The 19464-nt window shown below is 45.2% G+C and overlaps 2 protein-coding genes across 3 annotated transcripts; one reads left to right on the plus strand and one right to left on the minus strand.

Moving 5' to 3' along the window:
- Nucleotides 1-5448: 5448 nt before the first annotated feature.
- Nucleotides 5449-12396, plus strand: LOC123077719 (uncharacterized). Of its 2 annotated transcripts, none has more exons than XM_044500024.1 (5): nt 5449-6547; nt 8049-8985; nt 9605-10778; nt 10867-10956; nt 11651-12396. In XM_044500024.1, exons 1-5 carry the CDS (start codon nt 5851-5853, stop codon nt 12212-12214), a joined length of 3462 nt encoding a protein of 1153 aa, XP_044355959.1. In that variant the 5' UTR covers nt 5449-5850; the 3' UTR covers nt 12215-12396. The 2 variants fall into 2 exon arrangements, with proteins under 2 accessions (XP_044355959.1, XP_044355960.1); XM_044500025.1 differs by having other exon boundaries at nt 5452-6547; nt 8052-8985.
- Nucleotides 12397-14272: 1876 nt separating this feature from the next.
- LOC123077720 (uncharacterized) lies at nt 14273-15284 on the minus strand. The gene has a single exon (XM_044500026.1). It carries the CDS (start codon nt 15180-15182, stop codon nt 14463-14465), a length of 720 nt encoding a protein of 239 aa, XP_044355961.1. The 5' UTR covers nt 15183-15284; the 3' UTR covers nt 14273-14462.
- Between the last annotated feature and the right edge of the window lie 4180 nt (nt 15285-19464).

Below are 19464 nucleotides of genomic sequence, written 5' to 3' on the forward strand. Positions count from 1 at the left end.
ACTCAATAGAGCCGGCCTCGGGACCCCGGCCTGCGTCGTCGATGTAGAGCTTGCCGCGACGACTCTTGGTCATCCGGCCCACAGCGTATCCCTTGATCCCTTCGAAGCTGCTCTTCAAGAACTCAAAACCACCGTGCGCCAACTGTCGTGGAAGTGTCACGGCAGATGTCCTCATGGAAGGACTTAGTTGGGGAGCCATTGCGATGAGGTTAGCTTAAACGGGTTAAGCATGACTAAGGACACGAGGAGTTTATACTGGTTTGGCCCCTTGTGGTGAAGGTAAAGGCCTAATCCAGTTTGAGGTGGTATTGATAGGGTTTCGATGACCAGGGAGCAAATACGCTTTGCCTGGCTCTCGATTTGTTGTTTCTTGCCCTAAGCCGCTGCCGGGTCGTCCCCTTATATACATGGGTTGACGCCCTGCGGCCTACAGAGTCCCGGCCGGCTCATACAACGTGTCCGGCTCGGTGACTTATCTTACATGCCTTACATTACAAGTCTACGCATACATGGCGGTTTACACTAATGGGCCTTAAGCCGCCTTCGGGTTTGGCCCTTTAACAAGCCTGTCTATGAACCGCCATCTTTAATATACTCCTGGGCTTCATTTAGATGAACCGTCATAAGGATGACCCGGCCCCTCCTGGGCGGGTCATACCTGACAATCATATCCCCAACATTAGGCCCCAGGTTGATTTGAACTTGTTCATGTCAATCTTCAACACTTAGAAAAAATCTTTCTTCATCTTACTGTGAAACATTGTAACCCGCCATGATGTCATCTCCGGAAATTGTGGTAACCCGCCGTGACGTCACCTGTGATTAATACTACAAAGAACCCAAATCTTAATAAATCTCTTTCTTTACTGACCCTCCGAAAATTGAGGCGCCCGCGCTGTCGCACATCCATTTTCCTGTCTCCTCGATTCTCGCACATGCCACTTATCCTTCCCCCCTTATAAATAGGGCCACGGGTTCCCCTTTCATTCTCCCCCGTTTCCTTCTCGCCTTCTTCTTCCTCCCCGCGACGCTCCAGTGCGCCCGAACTCCGCTGCCGTCAACCCTCGTCTCCGATCTCGACTCCGGCCGCTGCATCACCCTGAACAGACCAAAGCACCGCGGCGTATCTCCGCTGTCTCATCAGCATCAGTAAGTCTTCCCTTTCCTCGCCATAGATCTGTCATTAGGGTTTCAGTGTTCATCAGTGTTCGTCGCCGCCCTTCTTTCTTCTTGCTCAGATTCATGGCTTAGATCCAAAAAACCACATAAATCTTACACGGTAGCAGTTTAAACACTTGTTCTTTGATATCAGAATATATCTCCATTGCAAATAGATCTCATCTAGAGGTTCCTCTTTTTCGGCCACCGCTACTTTCAATTTAGAATTTATTTCATTTTTCTGAACAGCTGCAGATCCAATCTTATAGCTTCAACCTGTTTCTCCCAATACTTAATATAACTTGCTCCTGTTAGATCTTGACTACCCATGCTGGTCATGGCGGCTTACCTCACCGGCTTATAATCACTCATATATCATTAGTTATGCCGGTGAGGTAAGCCGCCATGACCAGCATGGATAGTCAATCTAACAGGAGCAAGTTATATTAAGTATTGGGAAAAACAGGTTTCACAGGTTGAAGCTATAAGATTGGATCTGCAGCTGTTCAGAAAAATGAAATAAATTCTAAATTAAAAGTAGCGGTGGCCGAAAAAGGGGAACCTCTAGATGAGATCTATTTGCAATGGAGATATATTCTGATATCAAAGAACAAGTGTTAAAACTGCTACCGCGTAAGATTTATGTGGTTTTTCGGATCTAAGCCATGAATCTGAGCAAGAAGAAAGAAGGGCGGTGACGAACACCGATGTACACTGAAACCCTAATGACAGATCTATGGCGAGGAAAGGGAAGACTTACTGATGCTGATGAGACAGTCGAGAGACGCCGCGGTGCTCTAGTCTGTTCAGGGTGATGCAGCGGCCGGAGTCGAGGTCAGAGACGAAGGTTGACGGCGGCGGAGTTCGGGCGCACTGGAGCGTCGCGGGGAGGAAGAAGAAGGCGAGAAGGAAAAGGGGGAGAATGAAAGGGGAACCCGTGGCCCTATTTATAAGGGGAGAAGGATAAGTGGCATGCGCAAGAATCGAGGAGACATGAAAATGGATGTGCGACTATGCGGGCGCCTCGATTTTCGAAGGGTCAGTAAAGAAAGAGATTTATTAAGATTTGGGTTATGTGTAGTATTAATCACAGGTGCGTCACGGCGGGTTACCACAATTTCCGGAGATGACGTCATGGCGGGTTACAATGTTTCATAGTAAGATGAAGAAGGATTTTTTCTAAGTGTTGAAGATTGACATGAACAAGTTCAAATCAACCTGGGGCCTAATGTTGGGGATATGATTATCAGATATGACCCACCCAGGAGGGGCCGGGTCATCCTTATGGTGGTTCATCTAAATGAAGCCCAGGAGTATATTAAAGATGGCGGTTCATAGACAGGCTTGTTAAAGGGCCAAACCCGAAGGCGGCTTAAGGCCCATTAGTGTAAACCGCCATGTATGCGTAGACTTGTAATGTAAGGCATGTAAGATAAGTCACCGAGCCGGACACGTTGTATGAGCCGGCCGGGACTTTGTAGGCCGCAGGGCGTCAACCCATGTATATAAGGGGATGACCCGGCAGCAGCTTAGGGCAAGAAACAACAAATCGAGAGCCATGCAAAGCGTATTTGCTCCCTGGTCATCGAAACCCTAGCAATACCACCTCAAACTGGATTAGGCCTTTACCTTCACCGCAAGGGACCGAACCAGTATAAACTCCTCGTGACCTTAGTCTTGTTTAACCCCTTTAAGATGACCTCGCCGCAATGGCTCCCCAACTAAGTCCTTCCATGAGGACATCTGCCGTGACACTTCCACGACAATTTGTGAGTAGTTACCTTTGTTCTTGAGGTCACGGAGAAGTCACATTGCAAGTAATCATGTGAATTTGATATGTGTTCGATATTTTGATGATATGTATGTTGTGATTCCCTTAGTGGTGTTATGTGAACGTCGACTACATGACACTTCACATTTTGGGCCTAAGGGAATGCATTGTGGAGTAGTTATTAGATGATTGGTTGCTAGAGTGACAAAATCTTAAACCCTAATTTATGCGCTACTTCATAAGGGACTGATTTGGATCCATATGTTTAATGCTATGGTTAGATTTTGTCTTAATACTTTTCTCGTAGTTGCGGATGCTTGCGAGGGGGTTAATCATAAGTGGGAGGCTTGTTCAAGTAAGAACAACACCAAGCATCGGTCCACCCACATAACAAATTATCAAAGTAGCGAACGCAAATCAAACCAACATGATGAAAGTGACTAGATGGAATTCCTGTGTGCCCTCAAGAACGCTTTGCTTATTATAAGAGACCGTTTTGGCATGTCCTTTGCTACAAAAAGGATTGGGCTACCTTGCTGCACTTTATTTATCGTTATCGTTACTTGTCCGTTACAAATTATCTCACTATCAAACTACCTATTACCGACAATTTCAGTGCTTGCAGAAATTACCTTGTTGAAAACCACTTGTCATTTCCTTCTACTCCTTGTTGGGTTCGACACTCTTGCTTATCGAAGGGACTACGATTGATCCCTATACTTGTGGGTCATCAGTATTCTTATTCATGATGACGCCCTTTGGGGATAATTTATAAACGAACATTTATTGAACATCTTGCCCACAGCTTGCTTAACTTCTTGGCAGCAGTTGGTCTTTGCGTCAATGGCACAATGGGTCATCTAGTATGGATAATAGTAGCAGCCAACAACATACATAGACTAAACCACATTACTAAACAAGCATACACATCATTGAAGTAGCAATAACAACATTAAACCACATTCATGCTAGTTCAATCCCACACACTAATGAACATAAATTATAAATCCTCACTCATCGACCATGTCAAGGTCTAGCTCGTGCTCGACGCACTTGATGATCACGTATGCACATAAACGGTTGCAGACGATGACCCCGGAAGCATCATGGGTCGGGATCTCGAAGGTCAAAAAGTAGCTGATCTGCAGCTTGTGGACAATGATGAAACCTGGCCAGCCTTGATTCATGGAAACCTTCCCCTTGACATCCCTAAGCCTCACCAACAGTCAATATTCATCCATAGAATAGCGGACCCTGGGATGGTCCCCAGGCAAGGACCAAAGCTATCAAAGTTTGGAAGCAATTCCAAGCCAGGTGCTAAGAGCACCTTGCATAAGTGGGCTCGAGATACTTCCTCATGGAATTGGACAACCTTTGTTGGACTCCCCATCCACCTCTTGGATGGTTGACTTCTCCTACATCCTTAGAGCAGCTATCCTAAGCGACATCACCTAGGACGATATTGACGACAAAGCACTACAGTGAAAACATAAATCTCAACACACCACCACATTTCTAGCATATTACACATGGACTACAAAACAGTGAAGAAACATGCATCAAGACTAGCAATGTGAACAAGTACAATGCATCACTACATGCGTAAGCATTGGGACAAACAATGGCGAGCATGCATCACTCGGTAAAGTTTGAATGATCTCCATTGCATGATATCATGTAGAAGATGAGAGCTGGTATAAGGATAAGAGATACAACGTGTAGAACCAACCCTCGTATGGACGATCGATCACCCTAATACATGGACTGCACAACAATGAAGACCATGAAGCTCGACACGAGTGAGCAGTTAGAGAGCAATAAGGGCATTTATGGCCAGCCTTCGGGAAATATTGCGTCGTCTCTCGCTTATCCCCATGCATGCAGCAAGCCCTCTTTGCGCTCGCTCAAGCATGGATCGTTGGAAACTCTCGATTCAACAGTTTATCCAGAGCCAGACACTAGACTACTTTAAGGAGCGTGTGATGCTGGCCTAGCCGAGAGCGCAAGTAAACCGAGCGCGCAAATAACCAAATGAACCAAATTTGCTCATCCAGGGCTTGGATGGATGCTACGCAATCAACCAAACACACCATTGACGTAGGCTCGCACACGCCAGTTTGCTTCAAGCGACGGTGATGTAGCGCACGACAAAAGGCGATGAATAAAAGGTCCTCGTAAAGCTAGCGTGACAATTGGCATTTTGGGAAGCACATGCTCCAAATTCTCCTCCATTAAGCGCACGAGAAACAACTGCGCGAGAAGTAAAAAAAAGAACTGCGCGAGAAAAGATCATCAAGGTTGAGATCGAAAACGAAAACGGGACACAAGCGGACGGAAAGTTCCACCAAAATTACCGCGCTGCCCCTGAACCGGGGCTAATACTAACCGCTGCCCACGCTCAGCCGACGCAACCGCACGATGGGTATTTCCGTCACGCCCACGGCCCACCTGCTACACGCCACACGCCACACGCGACGCCCTAGCGGAAACAGAAACTTTGTTTGGAAGGAAAAAAATAGATAAATCCCCCAAAAATCCGCGATCGCGTCCCTTCTCGCCCCCCGCCCGTTCCCCTCCTCCAATTCCCAATCCCAATCCCTCCTCCGCCTATCCGGCCGCTGCTCGTGTTCCATTCCGATTCGATTCGTCCAAGCCCCCACCCCGCCGCCGCCGATATCCGAATCCTAGTCCAGCCCCACTCCCCCGCCGCCGCGTCGTCGGACTCGAGCCCCGGTGAATCCCCGGAAGTTTTTGCATCTGCTTGCTTATATATGCTTGATTGAAGTACCCTCGGCGGTTGCTGCGGCGAGACGAGGAGTCTTGGGCTCCACCCCGCTGTTGAGGATTCAGGGGCCGCAGGGTTCCAAATAGGCGCGGCTCTGGTGAACCTTTGGTCGTGGGGTTGAGGTTTGGAGGGCACGATGCCGAGGAGCACGCGACGCAGGTCCCGCAAGCACGACCGGGAGGAGCGGGACAGGTCGGACTCCGACGAGGATCCGCGGCCACGGGAGCAGGAGGATAGGAAGGCGTCCGCCGGCAGGGCCTCCAAGGGCTCGGAGGGCCACGAGAAGCGGCCGGCAAAGCTTCCCATTGCGGGCGAGGCATCTGGTTCGTCGGCCGATGGGCAGAAGAAGAGGAAGAGCAGAGGGGAGAAGGATAATGCCACTGGGGATGACAGGTGGAGTCACGGCGAAGAAGATGAGAGGGTCAGTTACCATGACTCGAAGAAGTCCAGGAGTTCAGATGGCGATGTGAAGGGGAAGTCTGCAAGGAAGTCTAGCAAGGAATATGATAGGTCCAACGAGGTTGTCAGAAGGAAGTCAGATAAAGATACATTATTTTTGGAGGAGCATAGTGGTGGCGAGCATCACCGAGTGAAGGAGAAGGGGAGGGAGCTTGAGGCAGAGAAGTCGAAAGAAAGCAAGCTAGTGTTGATGCTCAAGGAAGACGGTATGGATCAGCAGTATAAGATTGTCAAGGATAGGAGTAAGGATCATGAAAAGGGGAGTGAGGGCAGGCATGATGCATCATTGAAAGCTACGCCAAGAAACAAAGAGGTGAAAACACGAGATTTGGACAGCGATAAAACAAAGAATTATTCTAATGGAGGAACTGATGGTAGGTATTTTTCAGCTTGCTCTTCATAGTTTAAACTCTTTGGTAGCTAGTCATGATGAAGTAAGTATCACTTGCTATACTGGCCAAAGCATCATATGGAACATGAAAGCCTATCAGATTGCATAGTTCTTGTTAAGATTTTGGTAACAGAAGGAGAAACTTCAAATGCTTAAGTTACTTATTATAACTTAAAACTAGACTAGAATATAATATTATATAATATTATGAGTTTATGACCATATGAAGATTCTCCTTGCTTGATTTTTGTCTGATTTTACTCATCACAGAGAACATAACCTCTTATTATGTAACATTTGCCTTAATCTGGTCATATCTTACATCTGTTTGTATTGTACTTCCTTGACTAGTGGTTTTTGTAATATAGGAGGAATCCCTAGCTTTTGTTTCATGTAGGTATGACTCATGAGTTGCAGTATTATAGGTTTGCCCCCAGGCTAGTGAGAGCTGGTATTAACTATTTGTTGTTTGTCGATGCTATTCTATGTGTGTATTTCCTCCGCTTCAACCAGAAATCCATACTAAATGCTAGCTAAAATTTTAGTTTCCATGAACCTTGCAAATTACTTATGGCTCTGCTTCTCTTGGCATCCTTCCCAATGGTATAAACATACTCCCTCCGTTCCAAAATAGATGGCTCAACTTTGTACTATCTTTATACTAAAGTTAGTACAAAGTTGAGTCATCTATTTTGGAACGGAGGGAGTATGTTGGTACTACCCATGAGTCATTCACCTTCCATGGGGATTGAGTGCATACAAGGGCCTGGATCTAAAATTTACATTGAACACCACATGTCAGTGAGTAGTTGTGCAAAATTGGTGACAAATCTTTGCTCATTAAAGTCTGCGCAAATGTTGCATGCTTTTGTACAATATTGAACTTGTACATTGTGTGTACAGAGATGTGGGAGTTCGCAGAGTTTTCAACTGTCTAGTTTGTTTTGATTATTAGGATTGTGTTAGACTGCACACACAGTTATGCGGGTTTACATTTCTGGGCGGAGGGAATGTATAATTTATAAATGAACCATGTTTTGAGTTGTGAAGATGGATTCAATGTGTAGTAAGTTATTTGTGACTTGTTCCTATGGTGTTAGAATGGACGTGATTTGAAATAGCTTATGCTGTCTTATTATTTATTATTCTCAATTTTCAGAATAAGCTCTCGGATTGTCATAGCCACTCATCAGTTATCTAGTCTTGTCCATCACTTCATTTGTATATTTGTGTATGCTCTGTATATTTCTTCTCATAAGGATACAGCCTACATCCTGATTATATGCTATGGTTTAATTAGCCTACAAAATCCAGCAAGTGGTATTATGGTCATAATCTTCTTAGTACTGATACCATAGTAATCAAGAGAGTATTAGTGTGGGTTTGTTGCGAGTTCGACCTTCTTTCTGATCGTGTTTTATATCTTTGATGGAGCATTTATATTATAATTTCTATAGACATCATATTATTTTTCTTTCTATTAGCAGACCGTCATCGTGAAGATGAGTTACACGGTGGAGATTCAGAAAAGAATGGGAGGCACAGGAAAACAAAGGATCAGTCTGCCGCGAAAGATGAGTTACAAAGTGGCAGCAAGGGAAGGCAAACCATGCCTCGGGATGTTCGTACCAAAACTGATGGATGTTATGAGCAGCAACACACAGATGGGAAATTGAAAGATGACATGCCTAGAGGTGTGGAAAAACGCAGAGAAGAAAAATATAGAGATGATAGGTCCAAAGCTCAGGATAGGCATAACAATGACAGACACAAAGATGACAGACATAAAGATGAGGAACTGCATAGAGATGAAAGGTACAAAGAGGAAAGGTCGAGACACGAAGATAGACATAGGGATGTAAAATACAAAGGGGAAAGATCTAAAGAGGACGACAGATACAAGGACGAAAGATACAAAGATAAGCCTAGAGATGAAGAGAAACCCAGGAATGAAAGATCTGATAACAGCTCTAGAGAGAAACATCGAGATGATAGTTATAGACATCATAGGAGTCAAGATGGTGGGTCATGGGATGTGCGATCCTCAAAGGACAACACTAGAGACAGGTCATTGGAAAAGCACTGCAAAGAGGAACATAATTACTCAGAGAGCAGGCACAATAGAAATAGACTCCATGACAATGAGGTTGACACATCTGCTGCTGATCGTAGGAGCTCTAAGTATAGAGATGACAGCAAAGGGAAGAAAAGGTCTTATGAAGACGGCATTCATAATGGTGATCTGGAACCCAGGAATGCAAAAGAATATCACGGAGATGCTAAACGCAGGTCTGATGTAGGCTCATTTGTATCCAGTGAAGACCGTAGACGGGAATATGAGAAGGTTGATTCTCGGAGGAGGGATTTTGAGAGGAAGAGCCCCACCAGATCCAGCACATATCCTGTGAAGGAGCAAAGCAGGTAATTCTAAAACCTTAATATCTACATTCTTCTCCGCATTACATTACATTTCAACTGTTCAAGTTGGAGTGAGCGCATCTTGATATCTACCTTTGTATCTTTTGAATTTGATTTTTGTTTGAATAAATTTATTATGTTCTATAATGCTGCAAATACATAAGCATAGGAAGATCAACAACTGAAGTAAACAAATCCAGGTCTCCTATGGCAAGTAGTAAAAGCACCACTGACTCATTATGAAGAGATCTAGATTATATGAAAGTTGTGTTAAGCTAATCTTGGGTAGTGTTTATTGATGACCTGATTTGTCTTATTGGAGATGGATCTGATGAGAGATTACTCGAGTCCAAAATCCATATTCAGTTCCATTTTCTTTTTCTGACATGTATTTATGGCCTGTTTCTAAGAGAGCTTAGAACTGGTAAGAGTGAAAACAAGTAGGTAGTTCTAGTAATTGTGGGCACTTATCATCATCTGTTCCTGCATATGACTGTGGTACTGAAATTCTAAGCTTTCTCTATTTTAAAAGACTTATGTTCGTAAAACTATAAGTCGTTAGAAGTTACAGGCTGCACTGATGTGGATATCTAGAGTTTCATCAAATTATTATTTATTTCAGGCATGTCTCTAAACAAGAAGAATCCTCACCCAGGGAGAATGGTGCTGCTCTTGGAAGACATAGACGTACATCTGACTTTCAATCAGTTGAGGGTCTTAGTAAAACTGATGCAAATAACAATGAATCCTCTCTTCCCTCGAAAGATGGTAGAAGTTTGAGATCTGATGGCCGACCAATCCATTTTAATGATAGACCACCATCAGCGAGTGATTGTCAAGTTTCGAACCGGAGCAATCTGGGGCATAATCATGATACTGTTGATGGCTCAATGAAGAAAGGTAATACCAGAAATCATGAGTTATTGAATCGTCAAGCTACTGAGAACTATCAAAGTGCATCACCAGGGCATCTCCATCTGCCACGTGATAGACCTGAGATGGACAATCAAAGATCCTTTGATGATGATAATAGGAGCCAGATTAGAGAACGCAGATCAAGCAGCCGCTCAAGAAGAAGTGGTACTGTTGATAATGCAAGAGGGCATGGTAACACTTGGAATAATCCGTCTTCATGGCCTTCACCAGCACCAAGTGGTTTTGGTCCTTTCCAGCATGGGCCTCCAATCCCTGGTTTTCACCGAGCTATCCACCAGTTCCCTCAATCTTTATTTGGGATGCGGCCATCTATGGATACGAATCATGCTGGGATGCATTATCCTTTGCATGGACATCCTGAAAGTTTTCCACATTGTTCACAACCATTTCCGTGGCACAATCCTGCAGAAGACCCTTATCTCTCTCGGGTACCTGGTTGGGATGCAAATAGAAGTGTCTTTGATGAATACTCACACAACTATGGCAGGCAAGAACTGGGCCGGAATAATGATCCTAATTTTCATCAGCAGTCAGAGTCGGAGGTGCCATTTCCATCTCATACTCTTGTCAAGCCCTCGTTAATGCAACTCCCAGCTGAAAATCAAAGTCAAAGCTCTGAAGTCAAAACAGTTGGGACCAATGCTGAAAAAACTGATGCACATGCTCCAAAAAATAGATCTGACGCAACTCCTGGGCCTTCTAATGTAAAAGTGGATTCTTGGTTTTGCTCTAACTACTTTAAGAGGCTTGATATTTCGACAAGCCTTGCTTCACCAGAGCTGTACAAAAAATGTAGTACAATGGCGGGGGAGTTGGAGCTGGCTGGATCTTGTGAATCTACCATGCATCGGTGCTTGAAGGTAGCTGGAATGATTTACATGTTTAGTTTACTGTTTTAAAAAGTTCCATTTTATCAACATTGACCAAGCATCATGTTCCCTTTTTCAGAATAATAAAGATGAGCGCGGGTATCAAGCTCAAGGTTTCAAATGCATGATAAAGTCCATATTTTCAGGGAAAGCAACTTCTGTATTTGAGGTACATTTCTCCAATATTAACTATGATTTTTTTGGATGACTCACTTGCAAACCTTTAAGATAGGCCAGTGCATAAATGATTATGTTTAATATATGTCACATCTGCTGTTCACCATATTATTCAAGCTTCTCGGTTGGGGCATTTTCATCACGAGATAATGCTAAGAAAACCATAATCTCTATACCTGCGTGGAATAGGCTATATGGCTTCTAAGCTGAAAGGCCAAACTGAGCCACCTATGTGTTGAACCATAGCGCTGGCTGTTCCCAAAATTTGATTTGTGTTAGCATACATGGCACTGGAAAGTCTAAAATTTGTCCATGAAGTATGCCACAATGCCTATGTTGCATGTTTAATCCACAGCCTGGACAACCTAGAGTCTTGAAACCTTAACTAGCTTTTTCTGTTGATTTGTTTGACTTGAAATTATTGTCCTGTCTGAGCTTACTATCATTGTTTTTTTAGCCAAACATGTTCACATTACTTTAAATCCAGTACAGTAATAATGTTACTGTGGCTTGTTCAGCAGCGTAATGAAGTATCTTTGTGATAATGGCTATGAGGTCTTAATGTTGCATCTATTGTTTCTCTAATAACTTCGGTTATAGCCCTCTGCCATAAAGAATAGCAATCTTTGAATGCATTACTCCATGTTGAACCCGTATTATTTATTGATGTGTTTTAACTTCTACAGAATGCCATGAAGCTTTATAGTTCGAGCACTGGTTCTAGGAAGTCCAAAGCTCTCACATCATCTTTACAACCAGAAAGTGAAGAGATGATTAAGGAGGCTTCTGCGGACATGGTGGAGGGAAAAAATGTTCCTGTCAGCCAGGATCAGGCATTGCTTTGTACTGATATGTGTGACGAAGTGCACAATAACGGCGGGCCTCATCATGCAGCGGTTGATAGCATGCCTGGTAAAGCTGGGCTGGCAAAAGATTGCAGCAACACAGGAGAAGACAAGGTTGGCTCAGATGTTGAGGACAAAAGCCTCAGCATCAACCATGCTGAGGGGCATGCTTGTGATACTGAGGAGCTGCAATTTCCGAGCAACGGTGAGGGAGAGCTCCTCCCTCCCAAAGCTTTGCAACCTTGTTGCAGCTCGGTAAGCAGTGCTCCTGACGTTTCGAAAGAGCAGTTTTCTGGTGTCATTTCTGATGCTACATTTGCCTCTGGTTCTCAGTCGTGCGAGGATGTCATGCCAGGTTGTAGGGTTAATTTTAACCGGATACCTTGCTCTCCTGGGAGTACTTAAAACAATTTATTCCATTTATTGCTCCAATTAGTATCCCATCTCCTTCGGCTGGTACCTCCCATGCGTTTCTTTTTCCCCACCATATTTTGTTTCTCTTGGAGAATTGGCAGCATTCTCCAGTGTGTTCCTTGTTCTGCCGCAGTGTGTGTGGCAGCGATCAATAATAAAAGTTGTCTTCTCCATCCCATGATATTTTTTTTAGAGTTTTTCAATCTGAAATTGCCATGCTACTTTTCTTTTGGTAGCAACCAGTAATGAGGTAGGTTTATCGTTGTTTTTTCTTGCAATGAAAAAAAATGAAACAAAATTCCCACTATTTTTTGGGTTTTTGCTTTTGTTGTTCCTTACTAGAATTTCTGGTACACAAGAGTTTGTAGGGATTAAGTTTCCATAAACAGGTTATGGAGAAAAAAGAATACCAAACCTTGTTTTTTTCCTTCTGTTTTTTATGTCAGTATTCTTATCCTCTAATCTAGTAGACGTCTGTCCGGTTTAGGATCAAGTTAGAACATAAAATCTGATGAAGTGTAAAAAAAAGAACTGAAAATCTGGCTTCTGTTAATCTTTTAAAAAATCAGTGCTTTCTCACACGGTTATGGTTTATGAACACGCCTTGTTCTTGTGTTTGTAGCGAGGTTCAATCCTCCTGAACTATTAGTCATTACAGTGCTGCTTACACGAATCCGAACAGTAAAATCAGTAAAACTACACCCCCCCCCCCCCCCCCCCCCCCAAATTGCAAACAGGATGTGCATGTGTGTTATGTTCGTGCCAAATTTGGTGAAGTTTAGACATTCGAGGAGTGCGCGGGCAAAAAGACAGAATCAGGTGTGAACAATGTTGTTTTCAAATGTTACTCACAAACCTGAAATTTGCTTTTTTGCCATGACCTCCTCGAATATCCAAACTTAATGAAATTTTGCATGAACATCATGTATTTGAGCATCTTGCATTGCTTTTTTTTTTTTGAATTTTTTGATTTTTATCCACTTTTCATGATTTTTTTGTTCACGCCCGGGCTAAGACATTTTTCTGCCATGAGCTCCTCGAATATCCAAACTTCATGAAATTTTGCACGAACATCATGTATTTGAGCATCTTGCATCACAATTTTTCTTCTTCATTTTTTCATGATTTTATTGTTCATGCCGGGGCTCATGTTAGGCCGGCCCTGAAACGCCGCTCCCTTCTTACAGTCGGTATTGTTGAGAGAAACCACACACATTACATTAACCAAATAACAGAGTACATAACACAAACGGATGCAAAATCTTCTAGAGATACCAGGATAGAACATGTGTCCTGGAGACTAAGCAGAGAGAACCCAAAGAAAAATAAAATACTACTCCCTCCTGTCCAAAATTCTTGTCTTAGATTTGTCTAGATTTTGATGTATCTAACACTAAAACATAACTAGATACATCCGTATTTAGATAAATTTAAGACAAGAATTTTGGGACGGAGGGAATACAATTGAGTCTCTAGGGCCCCGTGCAGATAATCAACATCGAAACTGCCATCGGTGTCGTCGTGAGACTCGTCGGAAGAAGAGGCAGACTTTCACAATCCCACGATCAGGCCAACGCCATAGCCATAAAGGCGTTGAGAGCCAATGGCCGGGCTTATAGAACACAGTTGGATCTGGATCCGCCACTCGGCGCCGCCGACGATAAGAGGGTGGGAAGCCAAATCCGCTGCCACCATTCCTCCATCTGTGCTCCAAGGACACGACATACTTCCTGCTGCAGGCGCTGTAGGCAGCAGCTTGCCAACACAAACAGGCACATAAAGCTCGACGCTCTGAATGTACGATGAGCACACGAGACCATCAGCTCCTTGACTCCACCGTGGAGAGCATCACCATGGTGAGGGATAATCTGAGCCCAAATTATCGATGCGGCGCTGCCCTCACCGCAACTCGAAGACCTATCCCTAATCTATGAACTACCAGGAAGAGCAACGGGAACCCAGCCCACCCCCCTCCTCCAGCCACAGAGGGGGGCGGAAGCCGTCGACTCGCCAGAGATCACAAGGAGGAAACTGTAGCCTACACACAAGTTAACACTGAAATGTAACTTAAATTTGCGTGTCCATAATCCTCTTGCAGATTGCCCGAACACAACATTGCTGAACTGAATTCCTGATACATCTCGGATTTTTGTCTTTAAACCTCTCTTCTCAAACGCAAGCCAAACAAGACTACTGACGAACCATGAGCACAGAGAAGTGAAAAGGATATCATATCATCTTAAGTATACAGCGCGCCCAACCCGGCCCGGCCGGAGACCCTGGCCGCTGCCTTCAGATCGACGCCGAGCTCCGCCGCCACGCGCCGCATGACCCCGAAGTCCGAGGGCCTGGCGCCCGCCGGCCAGGTCACCACCATGCTCGCAGCCTTCCCCCGGATCTCGCACTCCGTCATCACGGCGGCGCCGAGCCCGTCCATCACGCTCCCCGGAGGCGCCAGCGCCGCGACGCCCTTGGCCGCGCCCACGCCTCCCCGCCGCCGCGCCGCCCCGGTCTCCAGCTTCCCCTCCACCAGCTCGTCCGCGGAGAGCCTGCCCCTGTACGCCCCGCTCCGAACCGCGTCAAGGACCAGGACCTCCTCCGGCTGGAGCCCGGAGATGAAGCTCCTGGCGGCGGCGCGCGCGCGGTGGGCGGGGATGGCGCCGTGGGCGACGGCGAGGAGGGCGCCGGAGGACGGGTGGAGGTAGACGCGGATGGGCGCGCGGGACTGCTGCAGGGGGAGGTCTGGGAGGAGGAGGGAGGCGTGGAGAGGAGGCGGCGGGGAGGGGAGGAGAGCGAGGGAGGCGGGGGAGATTAGGACCACGAGGAGCCGCGGGGCGGGGCTAGGGTTTGGGGAGACGACGAGGATGGGGGTGGGCTGCGGCAGGGGTGCGGCGAAGATGTCGAGGTCGTCGGGGGAGAAGCGGGACGGCGGCGGCGCGTCGGTGACAACGTCATCCATGGTCGCGAACTCGCGATGCGATCGGTGGTGGCGTGGTGGGGGTTTGCGCTCTAGCCGATTTGCTGCTTCTTGGTAAAGGGCGGGGCCTGGTGGGTCAAGGGCTCAAGGCCTCAAGTTTCTTTCTTAAGCTTTAGGTAAACTCTTGCATGATTCTCGAAAAAAAAAGGTGAACTCTTGCATACCCCTAAAAAAAAAAGAGTAAACTCTTGCATCTGATCGCCACGAGCGAGCCAAACGCAAAACAATGGCTGGTTACTATGATATATATTCCCTCCGAGCTGAAATATAAGTCGTTTTATGTTTGCACGTTGAAATCTCTGAAACTTCTATGTTTTTCCACTTTTACCTTCCCGCAACATCACTCTCTTTGTCTCTCGTACCCCGCCCACCCGCATCACTCTCTTGTTCCCCTCCCACCGCATCACCCTCGCCCGCGTCGCCGCCGCATCACCCTCGCTCGCGTCAACACCGCATCTCGCCTGTGTTGCTGATGTCCTCTTTCTCTCATGGTGTCGTGCCTCTCCATTAACCGTGTCGCCGTTGCCCTCTTTTTCTCGCATCGTCCCCCGCATCGTCGCCCCAAGATTCGATTTTTACCGCTGGAGGAGCTGTAGGAGGAACTGCGGCGGTGAGGAGCAGCCGGAGCGTCACTGGGAGAAGATGACCACCACACAACGACGACATCGGAGCTCTTCCCGGACGACGGCATCGGAGCAGCATTGTGAGTACTCCATCTGTGCAACTCTATTGCTCTCTACTCCTGCCGGAGTACTTGAAATTGTGCTTGTCTAGATCTGCTTACGATGATTTTATTTCCTCAGTGTTCTGTTTTGTAGAGATAAGTGTTTTGCATGCTTAGTGCTACTTGTCTTGTGCTCTATAGTTGTGCTTACCTACTCGAGGGAGTTTTGCAGTTTTTTGGTTGCAATAGCTTGCTTAATTCACTGAACATGGAGTGTAGCTTGCTTAATTCACTAAAAATGGAGTACTGCTTGTTGTAGTTGAACATCATCCCTTGTAAGTTTGCAAGTTTTGGAGTTTTGTGTACTCCTTGTAGTAGTTGAGCAGTACTCCTTGTAGTAGTTTTGCTTGCAAGTTTCATTACTCTTATTATAGTACTTGTATCGGTAGAGTTTTGTGTACTCTTACTGTAGTGTTTTGTCTACTCTTACTATAGCAAGTTTGCATAGGTATAGTTTTGTGTACTCTCAATTTAAGCAAGTTTGCACCAGTGGAGTTTTTCATCTGGCAAGTTTCAGCAGTATAGTTTCAGGAGTACTGTAGTACTCCTTGCAAGTACAACAGTAGTGCAGCAAGTGCTTTAGTGGCCATAAATCTAGTAGCTCTAAATCTATTGCCAAGCTAGTGACCTGATAGTATACCTCTTGTTGACTGGGATTGTGGGGATTTGTTCTAGATTTTGACGTCTTTAGGCTTTCTTCCACATCTTCCCTTTTTCCGATTTGAAACATCCACCTCCAAACCTTGTGCAAAAAAAATTCATTGCTCTTTGCCTAATTCTTTGTATACTTGTGACATCTGCCTGATTTTTTTGCAATGTCTTTCTTATCATTTCTTTTGAACTTGTCACCTCTACTCATACAGAGTGCATGCAATGCCACGTAACCAGCATATCTTTGTTGATCATTGAGTCTTTTTCTTGTTTTAACTGTTTGCTTAATACATGCACCAAGAATGTGGCACCCCGGCTCAGAGAAACCGAAACACCCCGTATTCTAGCCGAGAGATCAAGTCTTCTGGAATATGACACTTCCTGGCATAGAACAGAACAACTTTTATTACAAATAATATGGGTACAAGGGTTCTGGTATTACAAAGGTTATAGGGGCATGACGACACTACGCCTGCTAAGATAGCTCTATGCTAGCAGCGGAACGACGACAACGGTGATGGACTCCACTCCAAAGGGACACTGATTGGGACACATCCTAGCTCGCAGTCTCGGGATCCTCGACATGCAATCAATCACGACATCACCTGCAATCTGGCATGACACGCCAAGTGAGTACTTTGAATGTACTCGCAAGCTCACAACAACCAAAAGCATCAAGGCAAGACAACAACATAGCATTACAGGTTAAATTAGGAACAACTACTATGAATATAGACGTAAATATTAATCATGATGTGGTAAGCTAGTAGTAATGGGTAACCATCGTTTAAGGTCACATGGACCATCTCACTATTGACTATACAACTGAGCAATATATCCTCATGATCACCGCGTGATCTCATAAGCGATATATCCTCGTGATCACCGCGTGATCTCATAGTCACCCAATGATCATCCTTAACGACATCCCAATATCACCGAGTTCCTGCCAAATTGTTATTATACTCATCGAATACTAGACGTCATTCCGTCATCATAGTGTTGATCGAAAGTGTAACCCAATACGAACTACACAATACCATGGACGTGACTTTCCGGATAGTTTCTTTAACTCTGCAGAGGTTGCACACTTTAGTACATGTTCCCATTTAGGTGGACCGGTACTGCTTCAACCGACTTGCCTATCGAATGCCTCTTTTACGGTACCACCGACATACCTTGCATGTCATGTCTTGGGTGACCCCGTGTCACCGCGTGGCTAAACAAAATTGTCCCCGTCGGGACCTGAGCTCAATACCAAAACTAGGTACACATGGTTATAGCTGCCTACCTGATTAGGGTAGCACGTAGGTACAACCTTCCCTCTTTGGAAGTACAGATAAAATGGCACATTGATAGACCAAGCCAGGCCTCCCCATAAAGACATATGTGGTTGCACTAGGTAGTTTGATTCAGTGGCACTTGACAAACGAATGACGGAATTTATCCCCGAAATATATCTATGTCATAACTGTTACTCCAATACCACTTGTTAACCTGTCATCCAAGTCATAGCAATATGCAACTAATAATCCAATGAATAATGTAGCCAAATCATTACTATCAACTCCATAGGTAAAGCATCCAATATGATCATGATGAATTCATAGCAAATGATCCTACTAATCCAATGGCAATATAAAGATTTTAAACTATTGATCATATCCAATCCATCCATCAATATGATAGTATCAAACCCAATAATACTCCAATAAGCATATAATACCCAACATGATCATAATGAAAGATAATTGTTGATCCTAATAATCCAATGCTGAAAGGATCGATATAGTTGACTAGAAGGGGGGGGGTGAATAGGCAACTAACAATTTTTAGCCTTTCTTTACCAATTTAAACTTTGCATCAAAGTAGGTTGTCTAGATATGCAACTAGGTGAGCAACCTATATGATGCAACAACAAGTATACAAGCAAACAAGGAATGCAACACAAAGTAAGCTTGCACGAGTAAAGGTACGCGATAACCAAGAGTGGAGCCGGTGAAGACGAGGATGTGTTACCGAAGTTCCATCCCTTGAGAGGAAGTACGTCTCCGTTGGAACGGTGTGGAGGCACGATGCTCCCCAAGAAGCCACTAGGGCCACCGTATTCTCCTCACACCCTCACACAATGCGAGATGTCGTGATTCCACTATTGGTGCCCTTGGAGGCGGTGACCGAACCTTTACAAACAAGGTTGGGGCAATCTCCACAACTTAATTGGAGGCTCCCAACAACACCACGAAGCTTCACCACAATGGAATATGGCTCCGCGGTGACCTCAACCGTCTAGGGTGATCAAACACCCAAGAGTAACAAGATCCGCAAGGGATTAGTGGGGGAATCAAATTTCTCTTGGTGGAAGTGTAGATCGAGGCCTTCTCAACCAATCCCTAGGAAATCAACAAGTTTGATTGGCTAGGGAGAGAGATCGGGCGAAAATGGAGCTTAGAGCAACAATGGAGCTTAGGGATGGAAGAGGTGGCCAACTCGGAGAAGAAGACTCCCCTTATATAGTGATAGAACAAATCCAACCGTTATCCACTTACTCAGCCTGCGACGAGCGGTACTACCGCACCAGACAAGCGGTACTACCGCAAGGGCCTGCGGTACTACCGCTGGGCTCTTCTGTACTACTGCTGGTGCGCAGGAGCTAGAGCAGCCCTGATGCGTTGAAGCAGAGAGCAGTATAACCATTGGCGCGGTACTACCGCTCCCCCTTGCGGTACTTGAACGAAATATTCCCTAGAGGCAATAATAAAGTTGTTATTGATATTTCCTTATATGATGATAAATGTATATTATACATGCTAGAATTGTATTAATCGGAAACTTAGTACACATGTGAATACATAGACAAACAGAGTGTCACTAGTATGCCTCTACTTGACT

Source organism: Triticum aestivum, chromosome 3D (assembly GCF_018294505.1).
Source record: "Triticum aestivum cultivar Chinese Spring chromosome 3D, IWGSC CS RefSeq v2.1, whole genome shotgun sequence".
Taxonomy (NCBI): Eukaryota; Viridiplantae; Streptophyta; class Magnoliopsida; order Poales; family Poaceae; genus Triticum; species Triticum aestivum.